At 41.9% G+C, this 14,641-nt stretch overlaps 1 protein-coding gene across 2 annotated transcripts; it reads right to left on the reverse strand.

Moving 5' to 3' along the window:
* Positions 1–5,810: 5,810 nt before the first annotated feature.
* Positions 5,811–7,822, reverse strand: LOC102473758 (cornifin). Of its 2 annotated transcripts, XM_006159845.3 has the most exons (3): positions 7,764–7,822; positions 7,555–7,641; positions 5,811–6,401 (listed from the first exon to the last, which is right to left on the reverse strand). In XM_006159845.3, exon 3 carries the CDS (start codon positions 6,380–6,382, stop codon positions 6,089–6,091), a length of 294 nt encoding a protein of 97 aa, XP_006159907.1. In that variant the 5' UTR covers positions 6,383–6,401; positions 7,555–7,641; positions 7,764–7,822; the 3' UTR covers positions 5,811–6,088. The 2 variants fall into 2 exon arrangements, with proteins under 2 accessions (XP_006159907.1, XP_027632100.1); XM_027776299.1 differs by lacking the exon at positions 7,764–7,822 and having other exon boundaries at positions 7,555–7,694.
* Positions 7,823–14,641: the final 6,819 nt, after the last annotated feature.

Raw genomic sequence — 14,641 nt, forward strand, 5'->3', positions numbered from 1 at the left:
ATTTTCTCTTCTACATCTGAGATTCTATTTTCTGTATGATCTAATCTGCTTTTAATACTTTCAAGGGAGATTTTGACTTCCTGTATTATAGCCTTCATCTCTAACAGTTCCATCTGATTCTTTTGTAAAGTTTGTAATTCCTCTTTTAGATCAAGCATGAATTTCCTCACCTCCTGGAACTCGTCAGCTCCTTTCTCCTGCCTCTTCTGCAGATCATTGTCTCTCTTCTCTTCCATCTCTTTTAGCTTCTCCATTATGAATGTTCTAAATTCTTTATCAGACATTTCCATGATTTCCATATAACTGTCTGTGGATGAAGAGGAGTTATTCTTTTCCCTTGGAGGAGAGGTATTTTCCTGCTTTCCCATATTTCTTGTGGCCCTGTGGTGATTTCTAGTCATCTGATGGATGGTGTGTTTCTTCCCAAACTTGAAGTTCAATCTGAGTGTTGAGGACCATGCAGAAAACAAAACAGAGAGAGAGAAAAAACAGCAACAACAACAACAAAAAACAAGGAACAGAGAAAAAGAGAAGAAAAAACTAAGGGAAACAAAACAAAACAAAACTAAACTAAACTAAAAAATAATAATATTGAAAAATAATTTTAAAGAGCAAAAATTAGAAAAGACAGAGGTAGAGAGAGGCAAAGACAGATACAGAGACAGGAGGCTTGAAAGGGGTCTTCCTACCATGCGACTTTTTGTGTTGGAGGCTGAATTATAAGTGGAAAATCTTCATTTCTCTGTTTCCCCTGAAATGGCTAGTTCTCAGGAGCCATGAAGGTGTCATCATGAAGGCCTGTTCTCTTGCCTCCTTTTTAATTTTTGCCTGTTTGATAGAGACAATGACTACTAGTAACTGGGGAAAAAAAAAGAATAAAGAAAAAGAAATAAAACGTAAATAAGTTAAGTGACCAAGAAAGATTATGAAAAATTGAGGATCAACATTTTGCTAAGGGGTTTTCTATTTCTTAAATAATATTGGTTGGATAAGCCAATCAGCAGCCATCTATATCTGAGTTCTGAGTGGTCCCATTCAGAAATTAGGACCATTGAAGACCTTTCACCCAGACTTTACCCTCCTGCCCCCCAGATCTAGCCAGGAGCCAGGACAAGCCAATCAGCAGCCATCTATATCTGAATTTTGAGTGGCTCCATTCAGGAATTAGGACCACTGAAGACCTTCTGCCTGGCTTCACCCTTCTGTTCCCCAGATCTAGCTAGGAACCAGGTTAGAGCACCCTATTAATTCTCTCTGTCCCTCTTTCTCTTTTTAATTTCTATTTTTAAACTTCTTAGCTCTCTGCCACTCCTTTGTCTTGCTTATTCTTATCCTTCCCCCTGCCCCCATCAGACAAGTCAATCAACATCCATCTATATCTGAGTTCTGAGTGACTGCATTCAAGGATTAGGACCATTGAAGACCTTCTACCCAGACTAGCACACCACACAGTTTTCATTTTTTTGCTTAAAAATATTTTCTTTTTCTTTCTCTCTCTCTCTTTTATTTATTTTCCTTTTATTTTTACTTTTCTCACTTTTCTGCTCAGCCTCCACACTGATTTTCTGGACAGGACTAGGTGCTTAGTAGCCAAGTATCTGAATACATTTAGGGTCAGATTAAGGCTCAATTTCCATTGAATCTGCTGCACAAAGGGAGAAAAGCAGTTCTGTTTAGAGATTGCAGGTCACCTCCTCCTGTATACCTCTGAATGTTCATATTTAACTCCAAAAACTAGGAAAAAGGGTATAATCCATTAGATGACTAGAAACCACTGCAGAGGCACAATAAATATGAGAAATGAGGAAAATATCTCTCCCCTAATGGAAAAAAAATAACTCCTCTTCCTCCATAGACAATACAAGGGGACTCATGGAAATGTCAGATAAAGAATTTAAAATATTAGTAGTTACAAAGCTAGCAGAAATGCAAGACAACAAACTCCAGAAAATGCAGGAGGAAAGAGACAACACATTCCAGGAAGTGAGGAAGTTCTTGCATGATCTGAAAGAGGAGATAAACATCATAAAAAAAGAATCAAACAGAATTGTTATAAATGAAGGCTATAATACAGGAAATCATAACCTCCCTTGAAAATATTAAAAGCAAATTAGATCATGAAGATCGAATCTCAGATGTAGAAGATAGAAACTCTAACTTAGAAAAATTTACCAAAAAGACAGAAAATAACCCCATAAAAGGAGAATAATATATGAGTAATACTAGATACAATTAGATGCTCAAACATCTGGACAATCAGTATCCCAGAAGGTGAAGAAACAAATCAGGGCATTGATAATCTATTCCATGAAATCCTGGAAGAAAACTTTTCAAACCTGGAGTGTCATTCAAATACCCAGACCCAAGAAATAAAAAGGACCCTACATCAACCCAAGAATCAACCCAAGAAGATCTTCTCCAAAGTACATCATAGCCAGATTGGCCAAACCCACAGAAAAATCCACAAGATACAAAACCGGCAAGAGAGAAATGTCAAGTTACTTTCAAAGGATACACACACACACACACACACATACACACACATATTATAGAATGATCAGATCAGGCTAATCACCTTATCCATCACCTCAAATATTTAGCAGTTCTTTTGGGAGAGAACATTTAAAATCCTTCATTTAATTTATTTTGAAAGAAACATATTATTAAGTATATTCACCATGCCGTGCAATAGAACACTTATTCCTCCATCTAACTTTTTGTAGATTGACCAATGAACATTGACCAATGTTCATTGACCAATGTTTCCCCTTCAAATGCTCACCTCTAACACTGCCTACAACCTCTGGTAACCATCATTTTACTTTATAGTTCTGAGTTAGACTTTTTTATATTCTCTATATTAGTGAGATCATAAAATATCGGTCTCTCCATGCCTTCTTCTTGCACTTAACATGCTTTTTAAAGTTTATCTATGTTTTCAAGTATAACAGAATTTCCATTTTTTAAGGCTGAAAATGAAATTACCATATCATTTAGAAGTCTCTCTGTGGATATCACAAAGGGATTGAAATCAGCATGCAAAAGAGATGTCTGTACTCTCATGCTCATCACAGCATTATTTACAATATGGAAGTAGCCTGTGTCTACCAAGAAATGAACTGATTAAAAAAATGGCATAGGCCTAGCCACAGTGGCAATCCTCAGACAGGGACCTGGATTACCACGGGGAGCTTAGATTTGATTCTCAGTCCGACCTGAAGTCCAGGTGTGGTGATGTGTGGTTATAACTCCTTCAACTCAGGAGACTGAAGCTGGAGGATTTGGCATGGACAGACTCAGTCTGTCCCTTTAATTTTGACTGCTTTTAGAAATACTAATGACATTTTTCACCATGCCAATAAGCAACAATTTGAAGCTATTTGAACATATACATACTTTACTCTGACAGTTAGTCACCCAACTTGCAAAACTGCTGGACAATTTTTGTCTTTGTTTCCAGATGTCTCTGAGTTCTTTCTAACCTATCTAGAGGGATCATGCATCATTCAGGTGCTGTCTCTCACCTCACATCCCGTTAACACCATGACAACCATCCACTGTGGCAATAAATGAGTTTTTCTTCCCAATGACAGTTGCAGCCCCTCTGGAAATTTCTATTGGCTTTTCATCCTCTGGAGACAGTTCCCTTATATTGCAGACCTGTTTGATAGAGCCTTCAAAACACCTAGTCACTTAAAATCAGGAAGATAGTGTGTAGGGAGCAGCTGGATCTGAGCAGTACAATGGTAACCTTTCAAGATGAAGGCACATTTTCACAACGTGTGCTTATACTGCAAGGCCAGCAGAAGTTGAGAAAAACTGTGTATCAGCCAGAGAGGGCCAGGGGAGACAAGAGGAGGCTAGTTCAGAACCATAAGCCACAAGATGTTCCACAGCTTCAATTGATAGCAGAAAGATACCTGGCTTCACATTCTGCTTCTCCCTCCTCTTTCCACGTAAAAGAGTAAACTTGACGACTGCTCAGTGCCATGGCTATTTCCATCAGAAGTGCCCAGACCACTGGGTCCTGACTTTTCTCTACTTGTGCATCTGTGTGTTTCTTTCCAAATGCACTGTTGCTCCCATTCAAGTTCATGTTCACCCATGCAAGTTGTGGAAATGGGGTGGGGAGGGGAATCTGAAGCTGGAGGCTGTGAAGAGCTGGGCTCTGGGTGAAATTCAGAAACATGATTTCTGAGTGACCTTAATGATTTTTCCCTTTTTTGATATTGGTTTGTTTATCTAGGAAATGAATGGGCTGTGCTGAGTGATTTTTTTTTTTTTTGAGAGGTTTTTGCTATAGGGTGCGTGCACTCACCAGAAAGACAGAGAGAGACAGAAAGTAAGAAATCACCCTGCAGGGGGGATGGCCACGCCACAATCCCTTCCCCTCCATTCTTCTCTTGGGATCTTAGGCACGCACACACACACACACACGCACACACACACACACCCGGTGTGAGTTTAAGCCGTCGGGGCTGGGACTCGAACCGCTATCAAGTACATGGGAATTCAGTGACATAGCCATTACACTAATTGCTGGTCCCCCATGGGTGCTCTTTAAGTCTCTTTTTACCCTAACTTTTTTTAATGACCTGTTCTTCAACTTTATGCTGACTTTTATTCTTATCTTAATTAACCTCTCTTCCTTTCCAATACTGCTTGAACTTTGCTTTGCTTTCTTCTAAAGTTTACTTATTTATTTCTTCCTTGAGACACACACACACACACACACAGAGTGAGCGAGCGAGAGAGAAACAGAAAAGTATCACTCCCAAGATCATCTTAACACAGAAATTAAACTCCATTCCCAACCAGCCCTGACCATAGACACAGCATACCCAGGAGATCTCTAAATGTGAACCCAGAACTCTCCCATGTGAGTCAGCCCCTCAGTGCAGAGTGCAGAGCACAGAGCATTGTCTTCTACTGCTGTGTCGCTGTCCAGCCTTTCTTCTTTTTTCTTTTCTTCCCCTCTTTCTTTTCTTTTTCCTTTTTCTTTTCTTTTCTTTTCCTTCCTTCCTTCCTTCCTTCCTTCCTTCCTTCCTTCCTTCCTTCCTTCCTTCCTTCCTTCCTTCCTTCTTTCCTTCCTTCCTTCCTTCCTTCCTCTCTTTCTCCTTCTTTATTTCTTTTTCTCTTTCTCCTTTCTTCAAATTGGATGCATTCTCTTTTATGTTTTAAGTGGTGGTGGTGGTGGTGGTGGTGGTGGTGGTGGTGGTGGTGGTGTGTGTGTGTGTGTGTGTAAGTCTATCCCTGTGTGTGTGAGAGTGTGTATGTAGGTGTGTGTTTGTGGATGTGAATGTGATAGTGCTTAGCTCCATTTCTTGGGGGTATTAGCAAGGGAAGATGAGCAAAGAATAGGCAATCAGGTTACAATGTGTATCAGCACTATTTCTTTGGAACGTTTCACAAAAAAGAATCAGGTGGACAGAATGAAGGCAATTTGTGGGGAAGGACTCAAAATCAGGGATGCCTCGAAGCAGGCCCCATGTACACCGTGTATACTCAGATGTGACTCACTCAGATGAAAGAAGCCAGCTCTGGTCTGGCTGTAGTTTCCCAAAGCAACAGACTTGAGGGCACTTTTGTTAGCCTAGAAGTGCTCTGTGTGTACAACAGTCACACACACACACACACACACACACACACGTATGCATTCTCAATACCAGGTCAAGCGTCAAGCACCTTCTGAATACAGACCTCATGACCAGGCCTCACTGCATTAGTTCCTGCTTCACACTTAGCAAATGCCGCATCAGCCATTGACATCACAGAGTCAGATGTAGAATTAAAAATTATTTAATGGGGCGGGGAGCAGGGAAGATTCACTTGATCCCTCCCCAAATCTCTCTTCAGATGAACACTGAACACTGGGACACTAGCTCACCCAGTGAGACTTTCAGGCATAATCAGAGGCCCAAGAACCTTACAAAGTGAATGGGAAGGGCATCTTTTTAGAAGATACAGAGGGAGAGATTATGGCAGTATGTTAACTGCAAGGTAAACAGACAAATCAGACTTATAACAGAATGGGTTGGGGGCTCAGCATCTGGGTTGTCGGCTCTTCAAGGATGTGGCTGTGGACCCATTACTTCTGCTTGGTCTTCTGCTGAGCAGGTGCTGGGATAACCGTTGAGGGGCAGGGCTCAGGCACCTTGGGGTGGCAGGGCTCAGGCACCTTGGGGTGACAGGGCTCAGGAACCTTAGGATGACATGGCTCAGGCACCTTGGGGTGGCAGGGCTCTGGAACCTTGGGGTGGCAGGGCTCCTTGGTTTTGGGGACACATGGCTCCTGGGGTGGAGGCTGGCAGGGCTGTTTCACCTGCTGATGATGAACCTGAGGTGGTGGAGTGCAGGGCTGCTTCTGCTGCTGGGAACTCATGTTTCAACAGTAGATGGTCCTAGAGACAGAACAGGTGATTTAAACATGGAGTAAAACTAAGGAAGAGCATGCTCAATACCCAATAAACTGCATTTCAGGCCCCTTTGGAAAGTGAGGCTTTCCTCTCCCCTCTCTGTCCCCCTGTTCTTGAAAACAAAATAGGCTTTGTTAATTTCTGGACCGTTCTGAGAGGAACAGCTTAAAGGCGATTCTTTCTGTTCTATTTCAGTGCAGTTTTTTCCTTGGTTTTCTTTCTTTCTCAGACTTATCTCTCACTAAAAATATCCTAGGAAAGCTGGCTTCTGAGAGGGATGTGAGATCCACATATTTGTCTTTTGCAAAGTGGTATCATAGGCATGGCAAAAGTCCATCCACTCTCAGTACCACATGGAATGACTTGTGACTTTAGCATGGCTCTGTATCGATCTACATCCCTAGGTTTCTGCTTGCACTCTCCTTTGAAATGAGTTTCTTCCTATGCACTGCTTGTCCAAATATGTCTCCTTCAGAGCTTGCATCATTAGCAATTGAATGTATACAATAATAATAATAATAATAATAAATTAAGGGGAAAAAAAAGAACTCACTTCAGAAGCTATCACCAGGAGACTCTTCTTGAGTGATGCTCCCCAAACTGAATGGCCCTTCCCTGCCCCACTCTCCTCATACCAATCAGAATATGCTTTACATTTTCTCTATTTATGTACAAGGTCTATCTTCTCTTTAAGGTTATAATTTTGTTGAATAAGTTCCACAGTAGTCTGATTTATCCAAAGTGTCTAGCATACTATCTTAAGTATTATAAATGCTCAGTAGAGATCCATCTAATGAATTAAAATATATATAATATCATATCAGAGAGAATATTGCAGAGTTGCTGAGGGTGCTCTGGAGCTGAGCCTTGGTTCTATCATGATAAGAACTTCCTGTGGGCATTTGAACAGGATCTCCCCCCATCCCCACTTCCCTGATCCTCAGTGCTATGGTTGTGCACTGAGGCTGCAGACTTAACCACATCTTACTGAGGCTCCTATTAACTAAGCTTTGCTTTAATTTAAAATAAAGATACTCCAATATTCTTTAACTCTAGTTAATACATATTTGCCTTTATCCAGTTTCCAAAGAAAAAATGAATAATAATAATTCCAAATTGATTACAATCAGAGACTTACCTGGTACACAGGGAAGTACAGGCTGTCTGGTCGCTTGAGTCTGATGTGAAGGCAATGAACAGCTGGCTTTTATAAGATGAGAGAGACCTGCCTTAAGGAAATAGAATTGCCTTAGGCCACTCTGTTTTCCTTCCTTACCTGTCACACATGACTCATTGGACTCCCCTCAACCACCCGTTGGCTCAGCTTTTGTGATGAAAGCTACCCACCTGATGTTTCTTGGCACTGATGTCTGACAATGATGTCACCCAGGTCTAATTGTCACTGTCATGCTCCCCTCAGACCCAAGTACAGGGCTTGTGTCAAAGGAGGAGGGAGCACAGGCTTCCTGAAGGGAATAATGAGTTCACTCTGCAGGGAGATCTTAGTCCTTTTGTGGCCTCGCCATCTGCTGTTCTTTTCATTGAGAGGATTGTTCTCCATGTTAGTGGGATAGACTACTTTTGGGCACATGAACAGGTGAGAAAGGAAGGGGAGAAGAGGAGTTGAAGTGGGCACTAGTAGTCTGCCTTTGTGAGGGTGGAAATGAGAGGTAATGAAACTGATTACAGACTCGTCATCTGGGTGAATGCAAGACCCTGACATCCTTCCCCCCCCATATCCTTCCAACTCTATTGAACTACACACATTCAGAATGACTTATCATCTTCCCCCAACCGCACCTCTTCCCGACTGGCTGCTAATCCAGGTAAACCTGCTTTGCTTTCACCAACCACACCTTTATCCTTCTCCTATTTCAGAGCTGTTCAAGGGCTAATCCCTCTTTTGGGATAACCCATTCCCTCCCCTCCACCCAGCCATCTAACTATGGTGCTTTTCTTCTTCCTAACTCAGCTATATAGTGCTCTTCTCCTGGAAAGTTTTTCTAACTTCTTTTGCTCTGAGCCCATCCATGAAGCTTTCATTTCCTCCACTTCTTTCCCACTTCCATCTGTGGCCCAATTCTGCAACTCCTGGGGGCTTTCTAAACATCTGCCTAAGCCAATGATACTCCTATGGCAATATTTGCTTCCTTTTCATTCAACAAAGATTACACCCAATGTATGACAGTTACATCTCATTCAAAGAGCTATTTGAGGATGAAGTTTTTCTTTCCCTGACAGACTGGAAACTCATCAGAGTGAGAGATATGGCATATTTCAGTTCCTTTTGGACAGAAGTTGAAGAAAAAAAATTTCAGAGAGTCTTTAGTTCATACTCCTCAAAGGAGGTTTGGGGAATTCAAAGCCATGAGAGGTGAAATAGCTCACTTAAGGCCAAATGACAAATTTCATGAAAAAAGGAATTATTTGCAGAAATCTAATGTTCTTTTTTTTTCATCCCTCCCTTCTCTATAATGTCTATGGACAACTTAAACCTGGGTTAAGAAATGATTAAAGGTGAAGAAACAACTTAGACTTGTGGCTTGGAGCTGAGTCCACTCATAGTTCTGGGAAAGCTTGACATGAATGGCAATGCGAGAAGGTAGAAAGAGCCTTAACTTGTGGGTGAGCCCTTAATTGCTGCTAAGATGAATCCTCTTAAGTAGGAATAAAGCTACTTAATGTTTAAAGTGACTCTGGAGATAAATAATAGATAGTTCTAGCTTTGCCAAACATAGGAGGTGGTATAAATTAACACAGGTGGAAATAAAGAGACTCACTCAGTTTTGCAACACTCAGTGGACCAGGGTTAAGAGAGTAAGAGAAAAACCAAGATGCTAAGATGCCTGCTTTTATTTTAAGTTTATTATTTTTCTTTCATGAGAGAAAGAAAGAGAGAGAGAGAGAGAGAGAAGAGACAGATAGACAGGCACCCCCAATAGAGTCTTCCACATGTGATCCATGCCCAGTGTGAGCCAGCCTGGATTGACCACACATATATGTCTCTGACATGTTCAGGGAGGTCCTGGGACCCCTCCGATGTGGGTCCAGTTGCATTATCACTGTGCTACCTTATGGCCTCTAAAGTGTTTGTTTTGGATCTGTGTTGCTTTTACTCTGGAGGTCTTACAGTGGCATAGTAACAGGGCCTGGGTTCGCTGACCAGTGAATACACTGGGGCTGGCATCAGATGATCAGCCTCGGAGCATCTGCCTAGGTATACCCATCCTCCGCAATGGTCAGCGGAAGATTCTTCCTGCCATGGGGCTTTTCTTTCTTGGGGATATCAGAAGAAGGGTTCTTCGAGTCCTTACACCAGAAATTTCCTTCAATCAACATAGCATGAAATTGAGGTTACTGATTCAGACCTACACTCAAAACACAACTTGTTACTAGGTGTGGCCTTTGGAAAGTCCAAGTCACTCTTAAAACTCAGATGTGTAGATAGTTCTTACTCTTCGTCTCACCCCGTTCCTCCACAAACACACACCAAAATGTTTGTGGAGCATCTGCTGACTCTGTGGCTGGGTCACCTCTAGGGAAATTAGGTCTAGGATCAGCTTCTCACTGAGTCCCAAAGGCCATTAGTCTATATCCATCCTCACATGGTACCTGGTGTGTAATAGTTTCTCAGTAATTGGTGACTGTACACTGACTGACTGAATGAATGAGTGAGTGAATGGTATTACTTATAAAGAGTTTGAACACTGCTTTGAGATGTGCTGAGAAGTTTTTGTAAGAGAAACACTCCCTTGTGGTTGGTCTCTTGGGATGAGCCAAAAAGAGTCATGGCAGCTCAGTAAAGTACAAACAATTCTTCTAGAACATTCTGGCAGAATGTGCCATCTGTTTTCTTGTCAGCCAGTTCAATTAACCACTTCTTCTGGGCTGGTTATGGGCTGATAGTTGCCTCTTTTCACCAAAATCACCCTCTCAGGAGCCCCTGACAGAGGGAGCTCCAGGCAGAACCTGCCGCTGTATCTGACAGAATTCTGTCTTGAGGTATCTGCTTCCTGCTTCTCTGTCCTCTGGTGTTACCTGGCTTGTCTTGGGCCCTAAATGATTAGAATCTAGTTCTGAAGCTGGAATGCTCTTATGTCTTCCCTGGGCTTGCAAGGGGTCTTCCCTTCACTAGATATCTCCTCTTAGCTAGCCCCTCCTGCCTGCCTCACTCTACCCACCCAAGACTGCTCTGGCTCCAGACTCTGGAATTTTCCTTTGGTCCTGATGTTGTTCACCTAGTTTGTTTGTCTGAAGTTCACAAAGTGGCTTGTGTTAGGATTCTTTCTTTCCTTAGAAGAAACATAGTTTATTCATCACCAGGGCTGAGTTAGCTGGTGAGTCAGGTCCCACAATCTCCCTATATAAAGAAAGGAAGCAACCGGAGGGTTTCTGATGATAAGTGTATCCCCCAGGACTTTTCAGGCTTCCACAGGAGCCCCCTACTTAGGACACAGGAAGTTGTTGTTCTTCCCATGTGGAAAACTGGCTTCCCTTGGTCTCAGCTGTTGGATCCTCTATTGACTCAGTCATGCTTACCACTCATCACTCATCTGCAAAGCAAGGAACCCTGATGGCCCCAGTCTAGTTGTGACCAGGATTTTCCCAGCTTAGGTCACGCTTTCCTCCCAAGGCTCAGACTCTGCAAAGAAGGTCATGAGAATTTGAACTCCAATCCTTTCCTCATGGGGGTGCATATTTAATGCACAGTAACACTTAGAAACATGTAGTATTAAGAGCATTTTATTTCTACCTCCCCTGGTTACCTTGAGGAGCTAGGAGGACGAGAGTGTCAGCAGCTCATTTCAGGCCATGATAATTGAAAAAAGAGAAAAAAAATAGTCCCCATAACACAGAGCGTCCCCTATCTGAGAAAAAGCAGGAAGAAACACCAGGCCCCAGGTGCTGGGAGACCCCAGAACACTTCCGTTCAGCTGTCAGCAGAAGGTAGGTTTGCAAGCCTGGGAATAGGCATGACTTAGATAAGGAATCTGAGGAAGGAAATGGCAACTCTTCTAAGAGGTCATAAAAGTATGATGTTCCAGGACACAATCTCTTACCAACCATGATGTATTGCTTCTCGATACTAGTGAGGAATTCTATAAGCTAGAGGGCTGTTCTTAGGAGAGACGCTAACAGGATCCTGCCATTCCCACACTTCTGTACTGACCAATTATCTATTATCTATTCAAAATAGAGTTTCTCTGTGTGCAGATGATCAAAAGACACAGATATATAGATTTTTAAATTGAGGGTATTGGAATATGGGATGGTTCAGACTGATGTGCTCTTCCTACGATCCCTCATTTCTCCTGACAAGCACATGTCTGAGAACTTTCTGCAGAGGATCCAAAACTCCATTGGAGATGACTGTGTGGCTGGTCCTCTTTTCTTGTTTGTTCAGCTGCGCCTTTTTTGTCCCTAGTGCGCTTCTGAAAGTAAGCTCCTCCAGAGTGCGCAGCAGCCTCTACAGGTTTGGAAACATAAAGTTCTAGATTCAAATCCTAATTCTTCTTTTTACTAGCTATGACTATGCTGTTCAAAACTTTTTTTTTTTTTTTTTTTTTAGAAGGAAGTTTTGCTATAGGGCATGTGCACTCACCAGAGAGACAGAGAGAGTCAGAGAGAGACAGAGAGACAGAAAACAAAAAATCACCCTCCGGGGGGATGGCCACTCTGCAATTCCTTCTCCTCCATTTTCCTCCCGTGATCTTGGGCATGTACATACATGCGCCTAGTGTTTTAAGCTGCCAGGTCCAGGATTCGAATCACAGTTGACTACATGGAAGCCCAGCAATGTAGCCACTATGCTATCTGCTGGTTTCTCAAAACGTTTCTTAATAATAATAACTACCTACAAAGTGCCAGACTTTGTTCTAGACAGTTAACACTAAACCTTACAATAGCAATGCCAGGAACAGATTGTTAAATTCATTCTATGTTAAATTAAACCCATTCATCAGGAACAGATTGTTAAATTCATTCTATGTGAGTTAAATTAAACCCATTCAGATGTAGAAGCTGAAGCATAAAGAATAAGTCACTTGCTTGAGTTTATGTGGCAGATGGGTGGCAAAGCTAAGATGCAAATTCAGCACTGTGACTCTGAAGCCTGTAAGAATCTCAGTTTATCTTACCTGTAAGTTAAGAATGATAATATTTGCTTTTAGAAGTGAGAGATTAGATATGCAAACCAATTACTACAGTGACTAGAACATAGTGGATGGATAATTGTTATCAAGAGCATTTCTTCCCTTTAGGGTCTGAACTACAGCTATTATTAGAAACTAGTTTCCAGTGACTCAGAAAATTCCATCATTCTCTTCATTTCTGAAGTAGTCAATTAGTCATTTATTTAACACATGTGTGCTAAATGACAGTCAATATCAAGCATGTTGTCCCAGTTTCATGAAGTTTGGCAGGGAAAGAAATAGGCAACATTCTATGAGTTTCTGGGATCCAGCCTCTATTAGTTAGGAGGTTTTCCTAACTAAACTAAGTATAAGAATCACTTGGGATGCTTGCTCAAAATACAGCTACAGGGGCCAGCAGGTAACGTGGTGGTTAAGGCACTGGATTCCCTCTTGTTCACCTGTGGTTTGAGTCCTGGGCCTGGTGGCTTGCTTTCTCACTTTCCCTTTATCTCTCTCCCTCTCTCTGTTCAAATTAAAAATTAATAATACATAAAGTTAAATTAGAAAAGAAACCAAGTTCTCTAAAAAAAAAAAAATACAGCTACAACTTTCCACCCTAATGGAACAGAAATAGGGCAAGGTCTCAGGGATCTGTATTTCTAAAGTGTGTATCAGGTGGATTTTATGATCAAACAAGTTGAGAAATACTACATTCTCAACAAAAGGAATTTTCTTCCTTGATCGTAATTGATATCATCTGGTATTCTAAAATAAATAGTCATGTCTAGGCTCCATTCCAAAATTTTATGTAAGCAAGTGATTTTTAAAAAGTCCCCCAGATAAAACCAGGGATGAAAATCACTGATTGAGTATCCCAACTTCTAATATCCGGGTCCAACCAGACAGCCCCAGCCCTATAAACTCCACCAGGTGGAAGAGGTACAGGTGGGTGCTCAAGTGGCTGGGCAGATATTGATGTTGACACATCATTAGATGCTGATGAATGTGGGTGTTTGGCCTGTGGATATTTGGAGCCTTGGGAGGCAATCAAGTCCCATCCAGGGAAGGCTAGGTACTTCCACACACCCTTGAACCTTAACCTCCCTTGAGGGAATCATCAAAGGACAGGCTGAGGCTGGTACAGCAGAGCTGGTCCTGGAGCCAGTTACCTGGATCCAGGTGATGATCCCATGTCATCCTCCCAGACACTGTCATGCGCATGGTATGCAGATTTTTTGGTGGGTTAAAGGTCCATACATCCTACCTATAAGGAGCTTCTGTCAGGGCCAAACTACAACCTTTGTAGTCTCAAAGTGCTAACAAAGAATCACTTTCTGCTGTTGAGGAAGAAAAACTTTTCCTCCACCTACTTAGGTGCAATGTTGAGGGACTAAGAATTTAACCAACTAAAGAAAGATGAAGAGGAGAAAAGACATATAATTTTTATTCATACTAATATTTTTACACATGCAGGAGCTTTACAGAAAAGAAGCAAAAACTCAAAAAAGTAGCTGGATTTGGGAGCTTATTTGTCCTGTATTTATTTATTTATTTATTTATTTTAATTTACATTGAATCGCTGTACATCTAGGCTCCATTCCAAAATTTTATGTAAGCAAGTGATTTTTAAAAAGTCCCCCAGATAAAACCAGGGATGAAAATCACTGATTGAGTATCCCAACTTCTAATATCCGGGTCCAACCAGACAGCCCCAGCCCTATAAACTCCACCAGGTGGAAGAGGTACAGGTGGGTGCTCAAGTGGCTGGGCAGATATTGATGTTGACACATCATTAGATGCTGATGAATGTGGGTGTTTGGCCTGTGGATATTTGGAGCCTTGGGAGGCAATCAAGTCCCATCCAGGGAAGGCTAGGTACTTCCACACACCCTTGAACCTTAACCTCCCTTGAGGGAATCATCAAAGGACAGGCTGAGGCTGGTACAGCAGAGCTGGTCCTGGAGCCAGTTACCTGGATCCAGGTGATGATCCCATGTCATCCTCCCAGACACTGTCATGCGCATGGTATGCAGATTTTTTGGTGGGTTAAAGGTCCATACATCCTACCTATAAGGAGCTTCTGTCAGGGCC

The sequence above is a fragment of the Tupaia chinensis genome, unplaced genomic scaffold (genome assembly GCF_000334495.1).
Source record: "Tupaia chinensis unplaced genomic scaffold, TupChi_1.0 Scaffold000659_1, whole genome shotgun sequence".
NCBI lineage: Eukaryota > Metazoa > Chordata > Mammalia > Scandentia > Tupaiidae > Tupaia > Tupaia belangeri.